Source organism: Amia ocellicauda, chromosome 3, assembly GCF_036373705.1.
Source record: "Amia ocellicauda isolate fAmiCal2 chromosome 3, fAmiCal2.hap1, whole genome shotgun sequence".
Lineage (NCBI taxonomy): Eukaryota > Metazoa > Chordata > Actinopteri > Amiiformes > Amiidae > Amia > Amia ocellicauda.
The window spans coordinates 5,868,038-5,894,453 of record NC_089852.1 but is presented as its reverse complement, the minus strand read 5'-3'; the positions used below and the strand labels follow the sequence as shown (position 1 = coordinate 5,894,453).

The following is a 26,416-nucleotide window of genomic DNA, read 5'->3' as shown; positions in this document are numbered from 1 at the left end:
TAACAGTTTGATTTGTGATCAAAACACACACACATTATTGGACAGCTCTTCTAAGCTTTAAATTGGAAACACAATTTGCACAATTTCTACATAAAAATGTGTATTACTATTATTATTATTATTATTATTATTATTATTGTTATTATTATAGCAGGTTTGTATTTTGTTTAGGCTCTTGACATCTCATTGTAGAAATGCAGTGCCCCTGCATGTGATTTAGTAAGACGTGAAGCAAATGTTGCTGCTGGCTCCAAGCTTATTAAATCTGGGTCAGTATCTTTATCAATTTCCCCCAACAATATTTTTTTGTACTGCTCGTGCCTTTCATCACCGCTACTGTGTATATCAGCCACACAGGATATAGCTTTGTCTTTGAGCCTGTTTGTGTGTACTTCGTTATTTTTATAGCTTTGTACCTCATCATTTATCTGTATGTGTGTGTTTGTCTTATTTTTAAACACTCTACAATATACAAGATACCTGATTCTGTATCTTAGTGTTTTCATGACATTGCTTGTTACATACCAATAACTAGGAAATAATACTTTGAATTTTGACATAAAATTATATTCTCTGAATTAACATAAATGACAAATGTTACATACTTGTACACAGCAAATTAGGTTGTTAATGGAATTAAGATTAAAACCATGTTTGCTGATAACATACAAAACCCTTCTTTATATAGCAAATTAAGAATAAACATTCCTAATTCCTAAAAAAATATGGTCATTTCATAAAGTTCCCACTTGAATGAGTGTCAAAGTCTGAAATGAAGAAAGAGCAATATGAATGTATTCTAGTCCTAAGAAAATGTATGTACACCACTGGATTTCGGTAGTGTGGAAAAACACCAAAGTGAAAAATATATCTTTGTATTTTGCACAAGTTTATTATTGCACATTTACAAAAACTACTAAACATATATATATGAGAACTACTTCTGCAAATGTACATAAATAGTAAATGTAATGAATACAAGCAATGGAGAATGAGGAATTTTAACAGACTTTAACTTGCACAGACAAGAGTGTCTTTAGCCATTACAGCTAAGACTTACTACAATGTATATATTGTTTTTCATATCCTTTTTTTCTGTCTTTGAAAATAAAATACTATCTTAAAGAAAATGTGTCTATGTAGATGATTATTTATAACTATACACCACTAACAGAAAGATTAAAGTTGCCTGCTACAGTGTGAATGGGGAGTCAGCAGCTGTAACTATTCTCACCAAATAATGACCAAGAATCCTACAGTATACACTTTTATACCTTTAAGGTTGCTTACAACATCTTGCTAAGAGGTTGTTTGTCTTGAACACAAAAACAATATTTCATAACTGGTGCAGATGACGCAGTATGTGTGCATTCAACTGGGTCAACATTGTGCCACCTGTGAAATAGAGAGCAAACAGACTTACTTATACACCATCCTGTTTCCCCTATATTTTGTATCAATGGGATAAATACAGCCTCCTAAGCCACTACTATTTGAACTCTTAAAGAAAAGCAAAGAGATCAAATTAAACCAAAGTATATTTAAATACAGCCTTTTTGATTTCCTGTAACACCTTTATGCATCACGTGATCAATTCAGAAGTACACCTCTCTCATAAAAGCATAGTTTGTAATGTAGTTTTGATTTCAAAGGGCAGGGTTTATTTGCAGGGTGGGAACCCACCTTACCTTACTTATTAACCTTCCTTACAAGATGCACTTCCTGCATCCTCCTTGGCAGTTGTAACATACATATCCTGGCTGGAGAGGTCATGGTGAACTGATATGCCATTAAACTACATAAGTTGCCACGCACACCTGAGTGAAGTATCGGCACCTATTTCATCAGGTAAATGTAATTTTCTTTACTGTGACTTCCACATTGCTTGGTTCACTTTTAATTATTTTTAATATTAGCATGCACTAACATCTCTCTCTGTGTTATTGGCTGTACTTTGGCATAGATTCAATGCAAAGATTAATTAAATGTATTTGTATGTTTGTTCCCCCTCCCCCTCCCCCTCCATTTCATTCTTGCTTTTCACAGTTCTTTGCATTACCAGTGTCTCTATGGTGCATGGCTTTTATAAAAAATGAATGCAATAATTAATGCAAATCGAACTTCAGCGCTTACTGCTTCTAGCAGTTTTTCTTTTTTCTTCAGTTGGAGTTTAGATTATGTTCTGTTCTAAACATTCTGCAGGAAAAGCTGAAAAAATAATACAATATTCATACCAATGTTTATATTTGAGATCTTTTTGCAACTCTGCCTCTCGCAAACAGCCCAGAGGAATGGTTTCATAGACCCTCCTAGCATTTAATAGTTTGCTGTCTCCAAACAAATCTCATACAATTCACAAAACAATATTTCAAGACAAAGAGGTGTATTTTTTATGTATATATAGAAATTGACATTAAATGCAGTTTGAGTTCAGCCTTTCCATTCCTTGAGGTTGTATGGCTGTATATGAATATCAGACAAGTCTATTATTGAATAACCAAGACCAAATACAAAAATATTTGACTGGAAATAAGATATGTTGAAATGTACAGCTTACAAATGTGCAAATGTGCAGTTTCTGCTGATAGAGCACATATGCCCTGATACCTACATTGCCTCCTTAAAAAAGTACAAGCACAAGTCTCAGGGCAACAATAGACTGCACTGTTTCAATAGAAAAAAGGGAATGGCAAGTTAGTACAGCCAATACTGACATCATGTATCAATCAGATACAGGAAATGAATGCTGTGCAATGGCCTTTTTACTGATATATCTGTGTATACAACATGATCTGATTATAATAACTACATATCCAGATAAATTCTCCCCTTTCTTGATTCTAACAGTGAAATCCTTCCTGACTTGTATGTAGCTGAAATGAGGTCTAGAGGTAGTGTGTTGTTTTTGTTTTCTTAAATCTAAATGTAAAATAGACTGATATGCATGCTTGTTTATATATTGCCCCTCTAGAGATTTCCCTTTTTCTAAATGATTAATTGACTCTGTAAATATATTATCCCCCAGAAATGCCTTTTGGATGAAGTTGTGCGGTAGGATTTGTAGATACAAATGAAAAACATTTTAATGCAATCATTTTCAAATATCCGTAAATTACTTCCTCCTCATTTGGAGATATCGGAAAATCATTTCAAGGTATCTGTAAATCCCTTCCTGTTTACTCATTCAGTTACATAGAAATGAATGAAAGAGTAAATAAGAAGATTATCTCAGGCTACATATAGGAAGTCATTTGCAGATATCTTGAAGTGTATGTCAGATATTTTTAAATGAATTCCAGATATCTTCAAATGATTGGAAGAGATCTCTAAATTAATTGCAGATATCTTATTTTGAAGTGCATTTGAATATATCTTTAATAAAGATATCCGTATATATTTAAATATCTAAATGATGTTTTGGCTTGCCATATTATTTAATGTTTACATTAGCAAATCTTGTGTTATTTATGTTTGACACCTATGTTTGTCCACAGAAGCAGTTCGATTTGGTTTCATCCTTGCTGCACTTTTTCTGATGTGGCTCATTGCAAGTATGCCACTGCAGTATAAGGTGAAAGTGGAGAATATCAGGGATCTTTTAGGTAATACAATTTCTGTCTTGTGTGTTGCTAAGTGTAAGGTAGTTCAAGTTGGCATCATAGATATACACTCACCTAAAGGATTATTAGAAACACCTGTTCAATTTCTCATTAATGCAATTATCTAACCAACCAATCACATGGCAGTTGCTTCAATGCATTTAGGGGTGTGGTCCTGGTCAAGACAATCTCCTGAACTCCAAACTGAATGTCTGAATGGGAAAGAAAGGTGATCTAAGCAATTTTGAGCGTGGCATGGTTGTTGGTGCCAGACGGGCCGGTCTGAGTATTTCACAATCTGCTCAGTTACTGGGATTTTCACGCACAACCATTTCTAGGGTTTACAAAGAATGGTGTGAAAAGGGAAAAACATCCAGTATGCGGCAGTCCTGTGGGCGAAAATGCCTTGTTGATGCTAGAGGTCAGAGGAGAATGGGCCGACTGATTCAAGCTGATAGAAGAGCAACTTTGACTGAAATAACCACTCGTTACAACCGAGGTATGCAGCAAAGCATTTGTGAAGCCACAACACGTACAACCTAGAGGCGGATGGGCTACAACAGCAGAAGACCCCACCGGGTACCACTCATCTCCACTACAAATAGGAAAAAGAGGCTACAATTTGCACAAGCTCACCAAAATCGGACAGTTGAAGACTGGAAAAATGTTGCCTGGTCTGATGAGTCTCGATTTCTGTTGAGACATTCAGATGGTAGAGTCAGAATTTGGCGTAAACAGAATGAGAACATGGATCCATCATGCCTTGTTACCACTGTGCAGGCTGGTGGTGGTGGTGTAATGGTGTGGGGGATGTTTTCTTGGCACACTTTAGGCCCCTTAGTGCCAATTGGGCATCGTTTAAATGCCACGGCCTACCTGAGCATTGTTTCTGACCATGTCCATCCCTTTATGACCACCATGTACCCATCCTCTGATGGCTACTTCCAGCAGGATAATGCACCATGTCACAAAGGTCGAATCATTTCAAATTGGTTTCTTGAACATGACAATGAGTTCACTGTACTAAATTGGCCCCCACAGTCACCAGATCTCAACCCAATAGAGCATCTTTGGGATGTGGTGGAACGGGAGCTTCGTGCCCTGGATGTGCATCCCACAAATCTCCATCAACTGCAAGATGCTATCCTATCAATATGGGCCAACATTTCTAAAGAATGCTTTCAGCACCTTGTTGAATCAATGCCACGTAGAATTAAGGCAGTTCTGAAGGCGAAAGGGGGTCAAACACAGTATTAGTATGGTGTTCCTAATAATCCTTTAGGTGAGTGTATATTCATTAAAAATAAAGAAAAAATACAATATCATTAATATAGTGAGACAGTAGAGGAAAGTGTAGATAAAGCAAGTAGAGAAAAAGTGAATATGCTTGAATAGTGACTATGTAGAACTAAACCAAGGTGTTTGTGATCTGATCTGTTGTAGTGGGCAGAATTAATTACAGATATACAATTATCAACACCAATAATGTATCTAATATCATCCCTATCTTCCTCCAGACCGTTTTAATCCAACAAAAGCACCTGAACCTGGTAAGAACATAGATGTTGTGTGAAAAGAAAAATGTTTATACATAATCCTCTTTGTTTGTTTGTTTTGCTTTCATGAATAACGGTCAAGAAAACTATATGCGGTCAACACCTTTTTCACCTATATCTTATCCACACCCATTGAAAGTAAAGTAATGATCTCGAGGGGAAATTGATGACTTTGAGTTCATTAACATGAAACTAATTAAAAGGCTACGGATTTAATGGCTGTCCCAATCTGCCACAGAAGATGACACGATTTACAGTTAATATTGTTTTGATTTTAATATTTTATAATGCTTGTCATCTTTTATTTATTTATCATGCTATCTTTAACATAATGACAGTGATAAGTTATTGATCAATATGTGTAACGAGAGAAAACAAAAACATTTCAAAGACATCACATTTAAGTTATTATCGGTAGTATGTGGAGTTTTAGAAGTGACAGGTAAATAAGAACACGATCCAAAGGGGGCACCTCTCAGACCACAGTGACACTTTAGAGACATAATCTCAGCTTGCAAGTCAGAGCAGGAGACATGAACACAATTGATTTTGAATTTTAATTATGAAAATATTACAGGAGATGGTTAGAACTAGAAATAGACTTAAGAATCTATGCCTTTGAGTAGTGTAGGCTCTGTTTTTATCGTACTGACTTTAAAGAACAAAACTGACAATGTATCCTTATTATTTTAACGATAATTGTAATTAAATATGTATCCTCTTCATTAGTGATCGTTGCAGTAACTCATAAGTGTGGGCTGTCTAAGGAATGTCCTGAAGATCACTTTGCTTTTAAAATTCGAAGTGGAGCGGCCAATGTGGTAGGACCAAAGATCTGCTTTGATGGCAAAAAGTAAGTATTGAAATCACAAAAAATACATTCTGGATTACATCATAGATAGAAATAATAATAATAATAATAATAATAATAATAATAATAATAATAATAATAATAATAATGTTGTCCGTATAGTGGTTTGCTATCTTATTGCTAATTATATGGTAGATTAATGTCATTATAGCAAATTATAGACTTAAACAGTGGGTGCTGTATTCAAATAAATGTATAATAAAACTTGCAACAAAATGCATATATATATATATAAAATGGACTGCTTTGTGTCTTCCAAGCACTTCAACAACAAACAAGTCAACAGTTTATCAAGTGACTGACAAAAACAGAGAACTGTACAGACTGTATAATGACAAAAAAGTGAAGTTGTAAAAACTGTACATGTTGTTTAGAAATTCACACCAGAAGGTGGCAGTATAAAAACACCGTTTAAGTTTTTTTTATATGCTCGAGGAGTATCAGCAGATACTTTATTTAATCGGTGTTAAATCTTCTTCGCTGTTGACATCAGTTCAGTCCGCATTCTGTACCCTAGTTTGTTTGTTTTTTGATGTAAAGATGTAAAAGAATGATCATTGTTAAATCAACAAGGGATGCAACACCTCAAGTACAGGGTGCAGACAAAACAGAAAAGACAGGTTGTAAGAAAATGGAAAGATCATCTTGATTGTTTCCAAACAAGCAAAGTAGAATAAAGCCTTTAGAATTATATAGTTTAATATTATATTTAAAAATATTTGTGGTAGAAAACGGAAAGTGCGTCTTACTCATAACTGCATCGCTGCAAAAAGTAATTGCCCTTTAACCCCATACTCACACTTATTGTTTGATCTATTTTCCCAGTGTAATGAGTACTGCAATGAATAATATTGGATCAGGACTGAATATTGTGCTGCTAAACGGTAAGTGCACTTCTACTTTTAGTGCTGTTTTGGATGTATTTATCTACATACCATACTCCACACTGGTAAGGGGAAAAATTGTATTATTGTTAAAAAAATATATATATTTAAAATACAAATTTCTAGATTTTTTTTTCACATGGAATTTGTGTGTTAGGATGTGTAGACTTTCCATAGGCATTGTATATACACATATGGGATTCATTTCTACTATTAAACATTGATAATTGTACTATAACTTTATTTTACTTGCAACATACCTGTATTTATAGTCACTGTATTTTAAATAATTTTGTAATCTGTAGTAACTATTTCACAACAGTTCGTGCTGTGTAAAACATGCAGATCATATTTCCACTTGAAAGAGAAACGGCCAGAGAAGCCAATCAATATGAACATGTACAGGTCACAGGACATTCTGTAAAACCATGTAGAGGACACTGGGATAAGTGAGCATAGACTTAGAACAGAGAGAAAACACAATTGAATCAATACAAATATGTATTCTTTGATTTACAGGTCAGACTGGGGAGATCATCAAGACAGAGGTTTTTAACATGTACTCTGGAGGTAAGACCTGTTCTGTGTGTTTGTGAAGCCACTCTATATTTCCAGTAAAAGACATAGATGTGTCCTCCTCCCTGGGTAGCTATTAAAAGCTGCTGTGTAAAGTACTTTGAGGAGCGGTTCTACACCAGTAGGTGCTGAATGATTCTGTCACACGGCGCTAGTGGTGCTACATGCTTTGAATTCCCAATTATCTGTTCAGTACAAAAAATAAAAAATAAACAAGGAACTGCAAATCCTGTGACCGTTCAAAGGAGCATGTTTTATTGCATCCCACAAACTCTCAGGGCAGAACGCCGGAAACAGATTCCTTTGTACTTATATGTTATTTTTCTAAAGCTTTTGCAATATGGTTACTGATTAAAAGTAATTATTTAATCTCTTTCCATCTGTTGGGATCCATTTGATAGCTTTCTTGTCCATCTTTGATCTGTTTCCTTTTACTGTGTCCAGTCAATTGTAACATTTTCACTCTTGATGTCAGATATGTTTGTTTGTTCTTGGATCCATTCATTTATTTTTCTCCCTCATTATTCTTCTATAGATATATTGATATGTTTATCCATTTTCAGTTCTGTATGCTACTGCTTAATGGTTTCAGTATATGATTTATTTTCAGATGTCCAACCATTACTGAATTTCTTGAAAGATATAAAGTCTGGACAGCTCATATTAGTTGCTTCATTTGATGAAATAGCAACAAAGTAAGTATGTTTGGCTTTTGAAATATATAAAGACTTATTATGCAGCTTCAAGGTGTAACATTTTAACTGTTAGTTTTAATAAATGGAAGCATTTAAAAAAAAAGCTTAATATAAATAACATTATTTTAGTTTAGTTTTTTTAACTAGAAGTATGGTGACATATAGCCTATTTGAAAAATGTACACTTCAATATATTAGATGTATACCAGCACAACAGATGCTACAGTGAGGGAAAAAAGTATTTGATCCCCTGCTGATTTTGTACGTTTGCCCACTGACAAAGAAATGATCAGTCTATAATTTTAATGGTAGGTGTATTTTAACAGTGCGAGACAGAATAACAACAAAAAATCCAGAAAAACGCATTTCAAAAAAGTTATAAATTGATTTGCATGTTAATGAGGGAAATAAGTATTTGATCCCCTATCAATCAGCAAGATTTCTGCCTCCCAGGTGTCTTTTATACAGGTAACGAGCTGAGATTAGGAGCACTCTCTTAAAGGGAGTGCTCCTAATCTCAGCTCGTTACCTGTATAAAAGACACCTGTCCACAGAAGCAATCAATCAATCAGATTCCAAACTCTCCACCATGGTCAAGACCAAAGAGCTGTCCAAGGATGTCAGGGACTAGATTGTAGACCTACACAAGGCTGGAATGGGCTACAAGACCATCGCCAAGCAGCTTGGTGAGAAGGTGACAACAGTTGGTGCGATTATTCACAAATGGAAGAAACACAAAATAACTGTCAGTCTCCATCGATCTGGGGCTCCATGCAAGATCTCACCTCGTGGAGTTTCAATGATCATGAGAACGGTGAGGAATCAGCCCAGAACTACACGGGAGGATCTTGTTAATGATCTCAAGGCAGCTGGTACCATAGTCACCAAGAAAACAATTGGTAACACACTACGCCGTGAAGGAGTGAAATCCTGCAGCGCCCGCAAGGTCCCCCTGCTCAAGAAAGCACATGTACAGGCCCGTCTGAAGTTTGCCAATGAACATCTGAATGATTCAGAGGAGAACTGGGTGAAAGTGTTGTGGTCAGATGAGACCAAAATCAAGCTCTTTGGCATCAACTCAAATCGCCGTGTTTGGAGGAGGAGGAATGACCCCAAGAACACCATCCCCACCATCAAACATGGAGGTGGAAACATTATGCTTTGGGGGTGTTTTTCTGCTAAAGGGACAGGACAACTGCACTGCATCAAAGGGACGATGGACGGGGCCATGTACCGTCAGCCAGGGCATTGAAAATGGGTTGTGGATGGGTATTCCAGCATGACAATGACCCAAAACACACAGCCAAGGCAACAAAGGAGTGGCTCAAGAAGAAGCACATTAAGGTCCTGGAGTGGCCTAGCCAGTCTCCAGACCTTAATCCCATAGAAAATCTGTGGAGGGAGCTGAAGGTTCGAGTTGCCAATCGTCAGCCTCGAAACCTTAATGACTTGGAGAGGATCTGCAAAGAGGAGTGGGACAAAATCCCTCCTGAGATGTGTGCAAACCTGGTGGCCAACTACAAGAAACGTCTGACCTCTGTGATTGCCAACAAGGGTTTTGCCACCAAGTACTAAGTTGAAGGGGTCAAATACTTATTTCCCTCATTAACATGCAAATCAATTTATAACTTTTTTTAATGCATTTTTCTGGATTTTTTTGTTGTTATTCTGTCCCTCAGTGTTAAAATACACCTACCATTAAAATTATAGACTGATCATTTCTTTGTCAGTGGGCAAATGTACAAAATCAGCAGGGGATCAAATACTTTTTTCCCCCACTGTAAAAGCTACATATAATCAAGATGGACAACAATACAAAAAAAAAACCTAATCATCTCAGTCCTGCCATTCACTTGTGTCTTTCAGGATGACGGATGAAGTCAGAGAATTTTTCACCAGTTTTGGCAGCAGTCTGATAAAGTCGGTGAAATACCGAGATAACTGGGTTTTTGTTGGAGCTGCAGGATTTAAGGAGAAAAGCCCATTTGAAATGGTAAAATAAAGCCTACTTAAACCTAACCTTTTCATTAGGTTTTTAAAGTATGCATAACTCCCCCACCAAGATCATTTAACCTAATTTAACTAATGAATGAATGCAATAATGTATAATATAGCAAACAGTCAGATGATAGATGTATCAAAATAAATATTGTCAGGATCCCCTTTTCTCCTGAGCTGCAAGTGAAGGATAGATGCAGGTTAGTCAGTTTCCTTTGAGCCTGGAATAAACTGCACTGCAGGCAATTCCTGTCTTAGTCCTTTCTACATTAAAACATGTACATTCAAATAATATGTAAAACAACAGATCCTATTTAATACAGTACCCCAACCATTAATATTACTACTAATAATAATAGTACAGCATTTCTTTACCTTTTTCTTTGTGTTTTGTAGTACATTAAAAATGACAAAGATAAAAATATATATGACGGCTGGCCTGAATTACTGGAGATGGATGGCTGTATTCCCATGAAGACCTAACCAAAGTGCAGACCGACGCCTTTTCTGTCTTGTTTCATTGTTTTGCTCAGAAACCAGATTTTGTCTCTTTTGTTAAAAAAACATGCAATAATTGTATTTATTTTTTTTATTTAGGAAATGAACTTACCACAGATGTAACTAATTATACAATGTTTTATTATTAATGCGTTCTAAACAGAATCCTATATTAGATTAGGTTAACTTTTGTATTCCTGGAAATCAAGCCAGCATTATAACATGCTGTACTGTCGTCAAGTCTTAAATAATGCTAAACTAAGTAATAAGAAATGAATTTTCAAGTCCTGCCAGTCAGTCTTTACAAGATGTCATTTACATGCTGTATATATATTTTTTCTTTAACTATCAGAGCAAAAGCCTGCTTCAGTTTAATTTTGCATTCAAATATAAAGATTTTACCCCTAAACTTCAATTCATTTGAACAATATAAGAATATTGTTAACATATTTATTACACACAACATATGTATAACATGTAACATACACTAAAATAAAGTTTAATTTATTATAACAGAATTTTAAAACCAGAACTATTGTGTATTGCTTTGTATTAGAAATTAAGTAGATCAGCATCTCATGTTCTATTGGAAGTGTTTATTTAAATAATACAAGTATGAGATTTGTTATTATATATTGTTTGTACTTTTTAATTCTCCTCTCTATTACCTACTTTTTCATCAAGGACAGTTTCATTGTTTGTGTGATAAGCAGCATGTTTTCTTTTGCATTTTTCTAAAATGTTTGATAAGGACTTACACTTTTCAACCTGTTTTAGAGGGACATGATTATTTTCTCTATATCATTTTTGGTGTGGGGTATTTTCATTTTCATTTGTAATATCATAGTCTGTACCCTAGATTTAACATTTTGTCAGTGATTTTGTTGTAGTAGTAGTAGTAGTAGTAGTAGTAGTAGTAGTAGTAGTAGTAGTAGTAGTAGTAGTAGTATTTTCAGGAATAACACTAGAGGTCACTGTTAACCTTATATGGGAACATTACAACCTAGAGAGAACTGACCTTAATTCAACTGAGGTTTAATTCAGTCTGGGAGCCTAAGGGTAGGTTGCAGGAGAAACATGTTGTTCACAACTTGATTGGTCTGCGTAACCCAATGGTTTGTGATTGGTTGGGGATACATAAAGTAACTGGCTACTAAACATTAGCATAGTTTGTCCAGTCAAAAAGGAAGACAGGAAGAATAAAAACATATTTAGGGATAAACACATTAGAATTTCAGCCCAAAACATTGTTTTTACAATATGTTTGGTGTTAAAGCATGGAAGAAGGAAAGTCTTATTTGGTATCAAACAAACAATTTCTGATTGGAATAATTCACACATTTATAAGCATTCTAATACACAATTATCACTTGCAACATATAGTCCCATTTTATTTCAGATTTTCAAGAAACAATGTCAAACGTTACAGCATGGAAGACTAACAGCAACTTGTTTAAATGTAAATAAATCTAACTGACAGTTTACCTGCAGTACAAGTCCTTCTGTGAGACCTGTGACAGGGTTGGCGATTGTGAAGTCACTCATTACCCACTGAGAAGCAAACAAAACACAAACACTTTAGATGCTCTGTCTGGGATTGTTATATTTGTTCTTGTATGTTTAGCTTAACCCTGGAATTGATTGTCAAAAAAATAAAAAATAAAAGACTAAAATGAAAGCATCCTGTTGTCCATTCTCCAGCACAGAGAACATAACATGTTAATAAATGAACAGAGGAATGACACGACAAAGAAAACCTGACCAAACTATATGAAAACCAATTAATATGAATAAACCAACAGCTCAGATTAATTTTCTTTCAGGAAGAAACACTGGCATACGTTTTCTTTTCTGACAACCTTTGGAGTTTATGTTGCAAGCAGGGCCATCTTAGTTCTTCACTGGAGGACTGAGTGACTCAATGCAGATAAGGGTGCCTTGATGATACACAAAGCAATCATACTCTCCTCACCTCTACCCAGTACAGAAAATTACACCTCTTTACTCTTTACAGAATTGGAAAAAAGCAATAATAAATGTGAATCTTTTTATCATATTTAATCATGTACAAAAAATACCATGTTTCGGTGCATTATATAACATACTTTAACTGTACTATATATTACTACTTTGCTATAGTGTTCCTCGTATGTTATTATAAGGTAAACCTATACTTAGCAATATGATATTTTCTACGTGACATGTATACACTTACAGTAAATAGGAATTCAACTGCCTCCAGTGATGGTAGATTGAGTAGCCATGCAGTATATTTGTTCCACCTTAAGTTCTCAGTGGCCTCAGTCTGGCTAACAAAGCTCGCTTGATTGGGGAGCAGAACAGTGCCATTGTGTGAGGGAACAGCCAGCGTGTTCTCTTGTGGGCAGCAAAAAGGCTTTATAAAGTTCAAGAGCTGGCCGTCTGTGATGTCATAAGCTGGTGCTCAGGCCACATGCTCTCCAGCCAGCAGCTGTTTTGAGCACAGAAACTGTCAGAGAGAGGGAGAGAGAGAGAGAGAGAGAGAGAGAGAGACAGAGAGAGAGAGACACATCATATATTTCAGGGCAGTAATTTCCATTCTGGAAGGAATTCGAAATGGACAGGAAGGCTAACAACTTCCCCTCTAATCACTGACCGCCTCCCCGTGTTTGTCCAAGCTATTACAGGCCTCCCCTGGTAGTTAGATTCCCCGCAAGACCGACCATGTGCTCCGAGTGGTATCTTGGTCCGTCAATGGCAATTAACATAATCTTCACTTATGCTCTTAAGCCTTTAAGAGTGGGGGAGTCAGCCGTGAGCAGGTGGCTGTGGCCCAGGTTCTGTCCTCTCTTCTCGGTCTGAGCAGTGATCTTGTGCTCTCACTTGTTCTGCTATAGGAACTGTAGGCTACCCTCGGCTCATTATGGTTTCTTTCATCATCACAGGCCGTGGTCACCATCAGGGAACTTGCGCTGATTGCGTTTTTCTTTAAGATTCTGCTGATTTGGCCAGCCAGATTCTGTAGAATAACCTAGAGTTGTCAGGGTGCCAGTTTTTTTTTTCTCCTCCACATTCCCTGCTGCAGCCTCTGCTGTCTACAGATTGTGTGGACAGCAGCACTCTCGTTGCAATTCAGAGGCACAGTAAAGTGGAAAGTCTTTAACCAGGGACACAGCTGACAAACACAGAAAAGGGACTCCGAGGAGGGAGCGAAGGGACTGGACAGCATGGGAGCAACGCATGGGAAAAAAGTAAGGGAACGTTATTTTTCTTCCTTGTTTGTCTGCTGGCACTTTTTCTTAGATAACAAATATTAGTGCAAGTGTCTCTACGCACTTACAGCAGGCTTCCAACTAATTAACCCTTCATGCACCAGGAAGAATGGGTATCTTAAATACTTTTTTTGCTTGTTTTTTAAAGGCAAAACCCCCACAATATTATTCTCACCTGAGCTGTTTTTACATAGCAGGCCCTGCTGCTTGCATGTCACAAAATTACAGTTTTGGTTGGCAGGACACTTGCTTTTAATCCAGAAAAGTATTCCTGTGGTTCTTCTTTTATTTGTAATTGAACGTATTTTAACCAGAAAGATATTAAGCTATTATCAAGGAGGTCAAACTTAGTTCTGCATAAATTTGAGGGAAGCATAATATCTAGTATTCAGATTCAACACAAACTGGAGTGATGTAGCAGTTTTAATATTCAGTGGATTGAGCAGTATCTTCACCTTTACTTAGATAGGCCTATGCCACATTTGTTTTCTGTCTTGTCTTGAGTTGGTTTAAGTATAGAGATGCATACCCAGAATACTCATGGAGAATAGAGATTTAGAGATTTACAAGGACTCACAAATTTCCCAATAACCAAGAAACATATTGTTGACTAACATTAAGCTAACTATCACACGGAGTAGACTTTAAACTGAATGAGTCAATTTACAAATATTTAAGTAATGGGGTGGGGCGTGCATGAATGAGGGTGGGGGAACGCCTGTACATTCAGAGGTCAGTCAGGAAACAAGTGATAGCTGACAGCTGCAGACGGCAACACAGTGCTGCTGCCCTTCCCGGATCTTTCCAGTAATGTGAGAGGTTTCAAGCATCCTCATGACTTTCTGACTAGAGTTCAGACCAAATCAAAACCGTGACCTTCCATGCCTCACCTGGGTTATTTTAGATCACAAGTAATGGTAAAGCACTGTACTGCAACAAAGAGGGAAAGCAAAATAATAGAACGACATAATAAAGAAGGTATGTACGATACGAAAACTCCAGACTTCTCTATTGAAGAATATTTATCTGGCTGAAGTAGTCAAGAAACTGCAGGTGATGTAATGCTGTGATATAATTAGGTAATGGGAATGTAAGACATGTGGTGTTAACTTCCTTTCCTGCTGGGGAAGAAGACTTAAGCAAGCCAGAATTTCTTTGACTGACTTTATACAATGTCTTGCGTATGGCGTGGTCTTCATTAAAGATAGACAATGTAAATGATGGTAAAATATAATAGTAAATATCTGCAGTAAGAGAGTAACAAAATGAGAGCATAAACATTTACAGCTGATCCTGTCTACTCAGATAATCAATATCATCCTCAAATCAAATCCCCCAATTGGTCACTGCTGAATGATTCTGTTGAAGGACAGGATTGCACGGGGCTCATCCACAAATCTACAGTTGGACTCTATTACACAACTAATGTACAGTATGCTAGTTTGCGTGAGGGTTGAAATTTCATCCATGTTGCCGGTATCTGGACAGTGTTGGCTCTTGTGAATGCAGCATGGAGCTGCTGTTTAGTTGCCACCACCGGGCACAATAATGAACACTCTTATAGTTTCAAAATAGCTGGTACATCACAGAAGGCATAAAAATAAAAAAGACCACTTTAAATAGCAAAAGTTGAAATTGTTCAATTTAACTGTGCTGGAGTTATATGATTTTGACTTGCTTGAAATGCACCTCTGTGAAGGTAATAGTTGACCCTTTCTTGCAGGTTACCCCATTCACACTGAAACATTACCCCTCTCCTATCTGGCACAACAACTTGTGTTAAACAGTGTATGCTAAAGAACAACTACAGGGGATTAAAACAATCCGCAATGTTTAATTATCCAATGAACAATAATAAAAAATAAAAAAAATCACTGCAGTCTTTCCAAATCTGTGTCATCTAACATTTCACATTTGTAGATCTTTTTTTTTTTAAAGAAATGTAAAAGGAGGCATTTGAGTTGAAATCTTGTTGAAACATCTCTGGAGAAGCATCAGCTATCAATTCACAAGGCTTGTTTGCATCTCTGTCGGTGCCGTGGCTAAAGATAGCAACACTTAACCCCCTACTGGGCAGGCCAAATACACCGTCTGTATCTACAATGTATTGTTACACATAATGCAGGACAGATCCACATACAGTTTTATATAGTGTCTTAATTCTGCCTGTGTTATGTTGTTTGGGACATTTTACCATGTTTTCCTGAAGTTCTGCCATTAGAAGAGATATGGATCAGATAATTGGATTTCACAACAGTGTGATGAGGAAACTCAGCACTGAGCTGCTATAGTGGACAGGGTTATCAGTCAAAGACCTTATATAATAGGTTTTAGAAACCTTTCTTTAGCACTTTTCATCACAAAGGGTTGCCACTGAAGCACTACTCACAGGGGTCATGTTAAACTAATGAAAAAATGTACTGGATGCTGAAAAACTTAATAATAATTAAAACAAAAATTTCATTTTATAAGTCAATTTAATAGAAACATTAAGCTTTTTATGTAACCAACACACAACTCTACAAATAACAACCCCTGGTGACAATGTGTCTGTACAGCTGAACAAATTAAACAATCATTAGCAACAAATGCTTGATTACAAAGTCTAACTTTAAACTCTAGATTTTTCTTTTTTTTAATGTGTCAGATATTGTTTTCACAAAGAAATGTATGAGACCAAAACAAAAACACTGACAAACCATTGATATTACTGCTCAGTCATTCAAATGGCATATGCTGTCCTGTTTTCCATTATGGAGCGGTGCAAGTATAAAGAGATTATAAATAGGATAATTATTTTGGAAAAACTGATGCTTTCATGCTTGTGCTTCTCTGACCCGAGGAGCTTAGAAACAAAACAAACCAAAAAAAACATCTCTGAATGCGTTATATTATTTTAAGGTTATAATCTTCTTTACACACACACACAACAACAACAACAACATCATCAGCGGCAGCAGTAACTTCATGCCATGCACTAATACTACATTGCTCTGCAAAAATAACTTTGGGACTATGCAAGTTATATAATTAATGCATTAATTGTCTTCCACTATTTCACTCATAGCAGGGAATGTGTGTGACTTGCTTTATTCACAATTGTTTGGGATCATCAGATTAGTAAATAGGCAGAGAAAGAAAGCGCTTCTGCTGGCAGTCTTAAAGCTCAGCTCCCGTACAGATTTATCTAATATGACAGACACCATCCGGTATAAAGCAGCACTGTACTGATAGTTCTCCAGAGAAACCAGCCGTCTGACTGTGCTTTAGTGTGGTGACAGGGGGTGCTTCAAATCTGTGCAAAAGCCCCGAGGAGAGCTTTTGTCAGGATAGGTGGTATGATAGTTAACAACACTTTTTGTCACTGCAGTAGAACTCCGAGAGCTGCATAGTTTTAAAGTAACAAGTCGAGGTAGAGGAAAAAAGTTGAATCCTTTTTTATAACCTGCTAATTTGATAAATGGTGATATGCTAATATGATAGGTCGTGAATTTCTTAATTTGATAGGTTGTGAATATGTAAATTGGAAGACTGCTGGTCTGATGACAGCAAGCCCAGCCAGTCTCTTCTTTTTCATTTTTTTAATTGTGCAGTACAGTGTGGACATTTTGATTTAATCGCATTAGGTTTTTAAAGTTACGGATGAACGGCCTTCCCAATATGCCCTCTTTTATCAGTTTTTGTTTTAATGGATAGGGTGCAAAAAAAAACTTATCAAAAGAATGTAATGCCATCCAGCGAGGCACAAAATGGGTCTAATCTGAATACTTTGTGTTCTACATTCCTGGATTCTGACTGCTTTAAAAGGTCAACCCAATCTGCTTTGCAGCCGAGTGAGTACAGAGAACCATACTTTTGTGGTCATTTGTAGCAAGGGCAAACTGCGAGAGAAGTCCAGGATTAAAATGAGAAAGAAACAAAATACATGGAAAACAGATACATGACTGATTGACAAAACAAAGGCCCTTTTAATACGGCATTTGTTGGTAAATTTTGTACATTTGTTTTGAAAGTCTGATCATGTTAAACAAGGTTGCACTCCACAGCAGGTTTTGCAGAAGAAGTGGAGATGTGTCTTGAATACCAAGTCTTGATCAGATCAATCAAAGTATAAATATGAAGGAGTTGGAAGATAAAATGTTTAAAGTCGAGCGCATAGGGCGGGAAATATCAGCCTACATCTATCTGACTTTGCTGGTAATTATATATTTTTCCAGAGTAAAAACTATAGTAGAAAATGAACTCTTGGTCACATCCCTGATAAAACAAGCTTGTTTACTCCTATTCACAAAGCTTTGAAGAATAGTTATATCCTGATCATAAAATATAAAATAAAATAAAAACTTGTGAGCTGTTTTTGGTGCATCTTGTTTTATAAAACTTAAATCAGCTACTAGCTAAAACTATAATAAGAAGAAACATCAACTGTCTTGTGTGCTTCTTCATTTTAATCAATTTAAATACAAAAAATTAAGTTTTCATCAAACTGAAAAGCCCAAGTCTTCAATGTTTTTTGTTTTTAATATGTTCATACTTCTACACTTTAAAGCATACTGACACATTTGCACGTAGTCTGTAAGACTGACAGAATTCTCTCTCTGATACGTTTAATTAGATTTTAAGTTTCTTCACACTCAACTGTTGAAGCATGCTTGTCACACCGGAGATGTGTGCAATTCACTATCACTTATACTTCATCTCAGGAAGCCAGAGCCGCCACGAGAAAAGCCAATTGTTTTGACATAAGAGAGCGAATTTATGTGCACATTTTGCTTCAGATTTATCATCTGACACATTCCATATTGGAAAATGACACTCAAGACGACATAAGGGATAAAGTGAAAGTCTTTTCAGTATTGTACGGCAGGATAGTGAATAAATTAATAATTTCTGGCCTGTGTGGGCAGGTTCAGGGGTCAATATTTGAAACATTGATCAAACTTGCAGGCTGAATGTTGATTCCCGAGGAAAAGATTTGTCTGCAATATTTGCCTTGTGTTGTCTTTTGTTACAGCCTCCTTAGACAAGTAATTAGAGCTGTCGGCATTGATGTGAGTCACTGGGAAAGTGTACTGTAATTACTCTCCTCCAACAGAGCCTTTAGTGTTAGTTTTCAGGTAGAGGTTACAGTTACACTCCATTAGCGTCTGGAGCAGCCCTTTCGCTTCTCAAAAACAAAACAAAAAATACATCCTTTATATCGGACATTTGTTCAGAGTCACAGTCTCCTTACTGTGATGTTATGAAGTTTCTTGCTGAAAATGTATCTTTACTCAAACTTGATCAGAGCACTGCCTTATCTCAAAATACAAAACTAAAAAACGTATTTATAAAAATGTCCTCCATACATTATTGTCCTTCAAGCCCTAAAAAGCACGGTATGGGGTTTAGAAATATATCATATGATGGTTCCCCCGTATTTCTGCAGGTTTCCTTTTGTTTACAATAATGATTGTCCATATCCCTTAACTGGACAAGAATATCACTGTTAAGGAGAAGAGTAACTTATTTTAAAAAAGGAACGAGGAATAAGCTCTTAATTACTGTTTGCATTAGACTACCCTTTCCAAACTGTATTAAACTAATATTATGCTTTCCCCCTGTCCCAATTAAGATGAAGAAATGTGTTCACTGACTCTGTAGTATTTGTTAGCTTCATTGAAATCTGGAGCTCCTTTTAATGCAGCAGCACTGCAGAAGTGGCACTGAAGACTTGCATACGTGTTACATCACATGTAGAGCAGCACATTTTAAACCTACCCCCGTAACTAACTCTCTTCATCTCTATCTCGCTCTCTCTCTCTCCAAATACACAGTATAGAAGTGTGAGAGAGCATGAAGTTACTTGAGTTAAAAACATCAATACAAATGGTTTATGTACTGTGCACATACAGCTGCTTTAATTTTATTTATTTATTATCATTAAAGTGGAGCTCCAGAATCCAAGAACTGCAAGAACAAAAGCCATGTGACCTCAATACTATTAAGGAGAGAAGTTGTCTGTTACTATTAGTTTTTCAATAAATAATTGGCATTTTAGTTAATGAAACTTGTTAAGTCTTCTATTTAACAATGCTGCCATAAAACCATTGAAAATTAAATAGAAACATCCTATACAATGATGTTATATAATGATAGAAAATGTTTATGAAAAAAGCACAAGTGCACATATAGACTCCTTCTCTTTACACCAGTGTTTCAAATAATAATTGATCTAAAATGTGCACTGCAGAAGAAATGGTAATATACATTTTTGTAATCAATTGTTGTATGACATTTGGAGGATTTATCTTTTGTATACAGTGCCATCTGGTGGATACAAAATAAAACCGTACATGAGAATCTTTTTCGGAATCAGATTTACAGCAATCTGAAGAAGGATTGTTGAGAAATAGGCTTTTCAAGATTAAAAAAACGAACCTATTGCAATTCACTGAAATATTACCTTCAGGACAGGACACTTAAACTAATGTGAATATTGTCATTCTAAGCACCTTGCTCGCCTGTTCACAAGAACATCGCTGTGGAGATGCTTTTCCAGGAGACGCTTAATGCACTGGAAACTCTGTGGGGAGTTTATCATTGGATCTTGGATCTGACTTTCACACGGGTTTTATTTATTTATTTATTTATTTTGGGGGGTGCAGTTTTTATTTGTTTATTTCGCATTTATTTTTATCCCAATTTATGAAACTTTTCCAAGTGACTGTTCTGATAGTTTGAACAGAAACCACAGTAAACAGGCAGTCTCTCAGATCTAAAACATTGGGAAAATAAATTAGACACATTCCCTAACATTTTGTTTTAATTTGATATACTTTGATTTTTATGTTGAGATTCTCAGCCTGGTGCATGGTTATCTGCAAACCAGCTAGGAATTAAACATCTGAATCTAACATCTGACACTGTTTGTGCTGTTTGTGTCAGGATAATCTTGCATTTAAAGGACAAAGGCTAATTATTCTATTAAATCTTACCTTGTGAAATGCTATTCAGTGTTTGACTCATATTCATGGTTTAGAGTAAAGGACCGTTGTTCTTCTGCAGCTTGATGTTTTTTGCTCTCTGCTTCCTGTGGAGAGATTCCTGGCTTGACAGCTTCAGGGGAGCCACGGCTACTGAGCTGTGACAAACACTGATTTCAGGGGGAGGAAATTGTGAATTGCCTCTTGTGAATAGTGTAATGTATAATAGCCTAATTTGGTTACAGTGAGATAATCAGCCACGCATTTTGATTGGCACATAAGAGGGGGGCGGGGACTTTGTGAAACTCTGTAAATTAGTTTTTAAATGTAAATTCTGTCTGTAAGAATTGACGACATAGGCACTGCCAAATAGGTAACTGTCGTTTTGTTATTTTTGAGCTTTATCAACACATCGAAACATATAAAATAGGCATATGAGTATCACATAATCAAACCTGACCAAATAATATACTGCGGTCATGTTTAGATACAGCTTTAACAGTTACCAGGAGAATTCACTCAACACCGACCCATGCCACTGCACTGTCGCTTCTATTTGAAGAAATAAAACGATTTTAATTATCTCTGACAGATCAGTAATAATGTGGCTTGTTTCCAGCTACACATAGAGCAGGCCATTCATTCCACCTCATGATTAATAGAATATAATAGTAGTAAGCAGTCCCTCTTTTTTATTCAGTAAAACAATCAACTCTTTGTTTTCATATGATAGGGCTTATTTGCACACACATCAAGTGAATATACTTTTTGGAATAAATATTGTGGCTGAGCGATTGTTCATGGAAGGCATCAGGGTGATATATATGATGTGAAAAAGATAGGTAGGAAGCACAACAATCTCCATAATATGTATACCATGGACCTCCAGCTTTATAATACGCTACCTGTTTTTTAATCTTTTTTATACGAAATGGTTGTTGCTTCACTGACTTCACAGTAGTGACTGAAAGGCGGTTTGTACGAATGCATATGTTAGCACAGGATGGCTTTCTATCTTTCACACCTTTGGTTCCAAGAAATTGGTTTTCATGTGACTCCTGTTAGTGCCCAATTCAAGATCAGCCTGGAATCCAACCAAATCCTAATCTGCAACAAATTCTGTGCAGCAAAGTCAGATATGGCACCATTCAGACTCATTCGGGGTACAAAAAAACATTAGAGAACAGATGGTTCAAGAGCTTCAATTATGGTTGATTGTTATACATCTTATTCTGCCTCAACAACCTAGCACTTTAAACATTGTGCATCTTTCGATATGAAAGCATATACAGTGAGGGAAAAAAAGTATTTGATCCCCTGCTGATTTTGTACGTTTTCCCACTGATAAAGAAATGATCAGTCTATAATTTTAATGGTAGGTGTATTTTAACAGTGAGAGACATAATAACAACAAAAAAATCCAGAAAAATGCATTTCAAAAAAGTTATAAATTGATTTGCATGTTAATGAGGGAAATAAGTATTTGATCCCCTATCAATCAGCAAGATTTCTGGCTCCCAGGTGTCTTTTATACAGGTAACGAGCTGAGATTAGGAACATCTCTTAAAGGGAGTGCTCCTAATCTCAGCTCGTTACCTATATAAAAGACACCTGTCCACAGAAGCAATCAATCAATCAGATTCCAAACTCTCCACCATGGCCAAGACCAAAGAGCTGTCCAAGGATGTCAGGGACAAGATTGTAGACCTACACAAGGCTGGAATGGGCTACAAGACCATCGCCAAGCAGCTTGGTGAGAAGGTGACAACGGTTGGTGCGATTATTCGCAAATGGAAGAAACACAAAATAACTGTCAGTCTCCCTCAGTCTGGGGCTCCATGCAAACATTATGCTTTGGGGGTGTTTTTCTGCTAAGGGGACAGGACAACTGCACCGCATCAAAGGGACGATGGACGGGGCCATGTACCGTCAAATCTTGGGTGAGAACCTCCTTCCCTCAGCCAGGGCATTGAAAATGGGTTGTGGATGGGTATTCCAGCATCACAATGACCCAAAACACACAGCCAAGGCAACAAAGGAGTGGCTCAAGAAGAAGCACATTAAGGTCCTGGAGTGGCCTAGCAAGTCTCCAGACCTTAATCCCATAGAAAATCTGTGGAGGGAGCTGAAGGTTCGAGTTGCCAAACGTCAGCCTCGAAACCTTAATGACTTGGAGAGGATCTGCAAAGAGGAGTGGGACAAAATCCCTCCTGAGATGTGTGCAAACCTGGTGGCCAACTACAAGAAACGTCTGACCTCTCTGATTGCCAACAAGGGTTTTGCCACCAAGTACTAAGTCGAAGGGGTCAAATACTTATTTCCCTCATTAACATGCAAATCAATTTATAACTTTTTTGAAATGCATTTTTCTGGATTTGTTTGTTGTTATTCTGTCTCTCACTGTTAAAATACACCTACCATTAAAATTATAGACTGATCATGTCTTTGTCAGTGGGCAAACGTACAAAATCAGCAGGGGATCAAATACTTTTTTCCCTCACTGTATATAAGCCATGCAAATATTTTAGTCGATTAGGGAACCTGCCCTAAATTTGAGGGCTTTCTGTTCCATCTTTATTACAAGATAATAAAAACATTAAACCTACATAAGGCCAGTCTTTGGATCCTGACATCTCACTTGGTGGGTATTTCTGCCCTACTTCTGATGCTGCAATTACACAAATACGGAGCGCATCTGAAACTTGGTGAACATCCAGTTTCCCGTTGATTTGTGAATGACGGCATGGAGGTCTGCTTCTGCACCATCCATAGGCCAGTGCGGTTACATTAAAGCAGATGGTGTTTGTTTATTTACGTGGCGATGTTCTAATTAAAATTCCTAGGCTGTTTATATGCTTACAAAACAAGTATCCTTCAAAGGTATCCTTTCTCTTTTAAAGTCAGGAAGGGTCTGAATTCTAAATTTGTGCTTAATTATTATTTATGATGAGTAGGATGTTTCTAAGCCATTTGAAGACAACCATGAAAATTTGAAAAGGTAACATTGTGTACACAATAGGGAATACGTTTGTTTAGTTTTTGCTTGTTTTTTTGATCTTCACGCATTTATCAGTTTTTATTACAGACGGATTTCAAAAGATTGGGCACTGGCAAGTACATTTGTTTTCAGGGCTTTCTTCCCTTCCGAGTCTTCATTGTTTAAAGCAAATGTTGAAGAGTCTATTGTTAGAAGAACCAGCATTGTCATCACAAATTAAAAGCTCAGCAGTCTTCTAAAGCATTTGAACATTTATTGGGATTAATAAACTAGCCAATTATTTTTATTTATTGCGAAAATAGTATAATGCCCTTTTTTTCCTGCTGCATTTCAACGGCCGTGAAGCCACGTCGGTGACAGCACTTCCTGGTTGTGAAATGCCTTTGTTAACCCCTCTGCCTGAGGAATGGTGACAGCAGGACAGGACACTTCCTTAGGCAGCTCCATGCAGCTTCTATAAAACCCACTGTGAGAGAGAACTTGGCCTGTCAAATAGGACACAGAAGGCTTGTCCCAGTGAACCGAGCAGTTTACTAGAACGATCACAAAGAACATGAAAAAAGGCCTGGCATTAAATCGCACAGGCCTGCTGAGATTCACCAGTCATGCGATAGCACGTGGATTCATTAGCAGAAGAGAGACACATCAAAGGGCCCTCTGCGATGGGTACGATAATGGTGCCCTGTCACATAGATCGTTTCAGGTCAGAACTGGGATTTCCAAAGGTAGAAGGGCTTTTTATTCTCTCTCTCTGCCGATTCAGATTTATTCAGATGTTACGAATATAATTGTAAATAAAAGCTGTGGATGAAACCTTACAAATGCCTCCATGCTTATACAAATTACAGTAACTAACAATCAAATAACAAGGAAATTATATATTTTATTAAAACATTATTAATCTCATTATTAAGAAGTGTCAATGCAGTTAGAAAACATGCAGTTTTTGTATTTCAATTAGATTATTATTTTCAATTTTTACTTTTTTTTTTTTTTATCAAGGAAGCAAAAACATACAAAAAAGTTGCAAGCAAATATTCCCCTAGATGGCATTGTTCGCTCAATTCTAAATGTTACAGCACTGGAACCTAACCTAATTAACATACGCTACACAACAAAGCATGAGGTACAACAGATGACAAAGATGAAATATAGAAATATAAATAAACAGCAGAAAGAAAATATTACTTTTTATTTGCTTCTGTCACTGAAGATTCTATAGTTGGAATGTTTCCTTGTTTTTTAAACCATTTAAAATAATTATTTATATACACTGACTTGTTTTTTTCAATAATACAAAGTATATATTTTTAGATACAAATATCAAGGTCCATGTTTGCAAGTAATTTTCAGCAACACACTCGAGTACAAGAAAAGCTCAGTTTAACGGATGTCTACAAGGAGATTACAGAAGGTTGCTTTGCAGATTAATACTCTGGGCTCCGATTTATAAAAACTATGCAGACGACATGTTGTTTTACAAAGTGCCAGCTTTCTTATTTAGCATCCGTCTCCAGGAGGTAACACTTTTGCAGTTTACAAGTAGTGAGAACAGGCAAGACGTCTGGAGAATTTAAAGACATCTGTAAAACATAATTCCTGAATTAATGGATTTGCACCTTCCTTGTGGGAATGTTCTAATTTTTTATATAAATTTAAACATACTATATGTTAAGTCACAGCCAATGTCCCTGGTTAACTATAAAATAAAGGTTAGTTAAATAGGAACACTTCTTATGGGCAGTCTCCTAAAAAGCAATTTGCTTTCACAGGTGTTGTGTAACTTACTCTGCAGACATATTTTGCCTGCCCCCGATGTCTGACGGGCCAGTCTGTAATTTCCTGACATATCCCACAGAGCTTCTTAAATAATGGAGCTTTTCTGTTATTTTCAATCTTTTAATTTTGATCAGTTAAAGCCTTGTTGATTCCCATCCTTTTAATCCCATCCATTAATGTTTAATAAATACAAATAATCTTTATAATGTAAAAATGTAAAATAATTTGAAGTGCACATTGTTTTATTTTACTTCACAGAGTAACTACACAACAATTCCAATGATTTCAAATAGAGTTGAAGTGGTTAAAAAGGTAGGTGACACATCACTAGATTCATGGTTGAAACAAAGCTCAGTTACATCAGCAAATTAATGTAATTAGTTTAATAACATATTAAACAACTGATGTGCCAATAGACTATTCTGCCTTCAATAACCTTAAATATAAATTATTTTTAGCATGGTAGTTCCTATATCTGCATTCACCCAAGTTTGTTTACTTGTTTTTGATCAGATAAGAATGTTAAGATGTTACAAACAACAATTTGTTGCACTTGTAATTTTGCACGTTAATAATTAGTGTCACAGCTCTCCTCTCCAAAGCCCTTGCTAATTGTCTGTGTAGTGTGGGTAATGTGATAACAGCTCCTGTAACAAGATCTCAGAACCTGGATCCAAATCTAAAAAAAACTTTTTTGTTCACAAGTTATTAACGGTGTAATGTCACCGCCACAGAAAAAAGAAAAA

The 26,416-nt window shown here is 36.4% G+C and overlaps 2 protein-coding genes across 5 annotated transcripts in view; both read left to right on the top strand.

Annotated features, from left to right (window-relative positions):
- Positions 1–1,718: 1,718 nt before the first annotated feature.
- On the top strand, positions 1,719–12,366 carry LOC136734203 (protein FAM3C). Of its 4 annotated transcripts, none has more exons than XM_066697919.1 (10): positions 1,721–1,848; positions 2,848–2,891; positions 3,498–3,602; positions 5,117–5,149; positions 5,885–6,008; positions 6,852–6,910; positions 7,430–7,480; positions 8,097–8,181; positions 10,048–10,174; positions 10,576–12,365. In XM_066697919.1, the coding sequence occupies exons 2-10, from the start codon at positions 2,879–2,881 to the stop codon at positions 10,660–10,662; spliced, it is 684 nt and encodes a 227-aa protein (XP_066554016.1). In that variant the 5' UTR covers positions 1,721–1,848; positions 2,848–2,878; the 3' UTR covers positions 10,663–12,365. The 4 variants fall into 4 exon arrangements, with proteins under 4 accessions (XP_066554013.1, XP_066554012.1, XP_066554016.1 ...); XM_066697918.1 differs by having other exon boundaries at positions 1,722–1,848; positions 3,495–3,602; XM_066697916.1 differs by lacking the exon at positions 2,848–2,891 and having other exon boundaries at positions 1,719–1,848; positions 10,576–12,366.
- Positions 12,367–13,268: 902 nt separating this feature from the next.
- Positions 13,269–26,416, top strand: part of LOC136734177 (actin-associated protein FAM107A) — a 30,843-nt gene continuing 17,695 nt past the window's right edge. Inside the window, exon 1 of the mRNA XM_066697913.1 lies at positions 13,269–13,907. Coding sequence (XP_066554010.1) covers positions 13,884–13,907 — 24 coding nt within the window. The 5' untranslated portion in view covers positions 13,269–13,883. The remainder of the gene's footprint in view (positions 13,908–26,416) is intronic.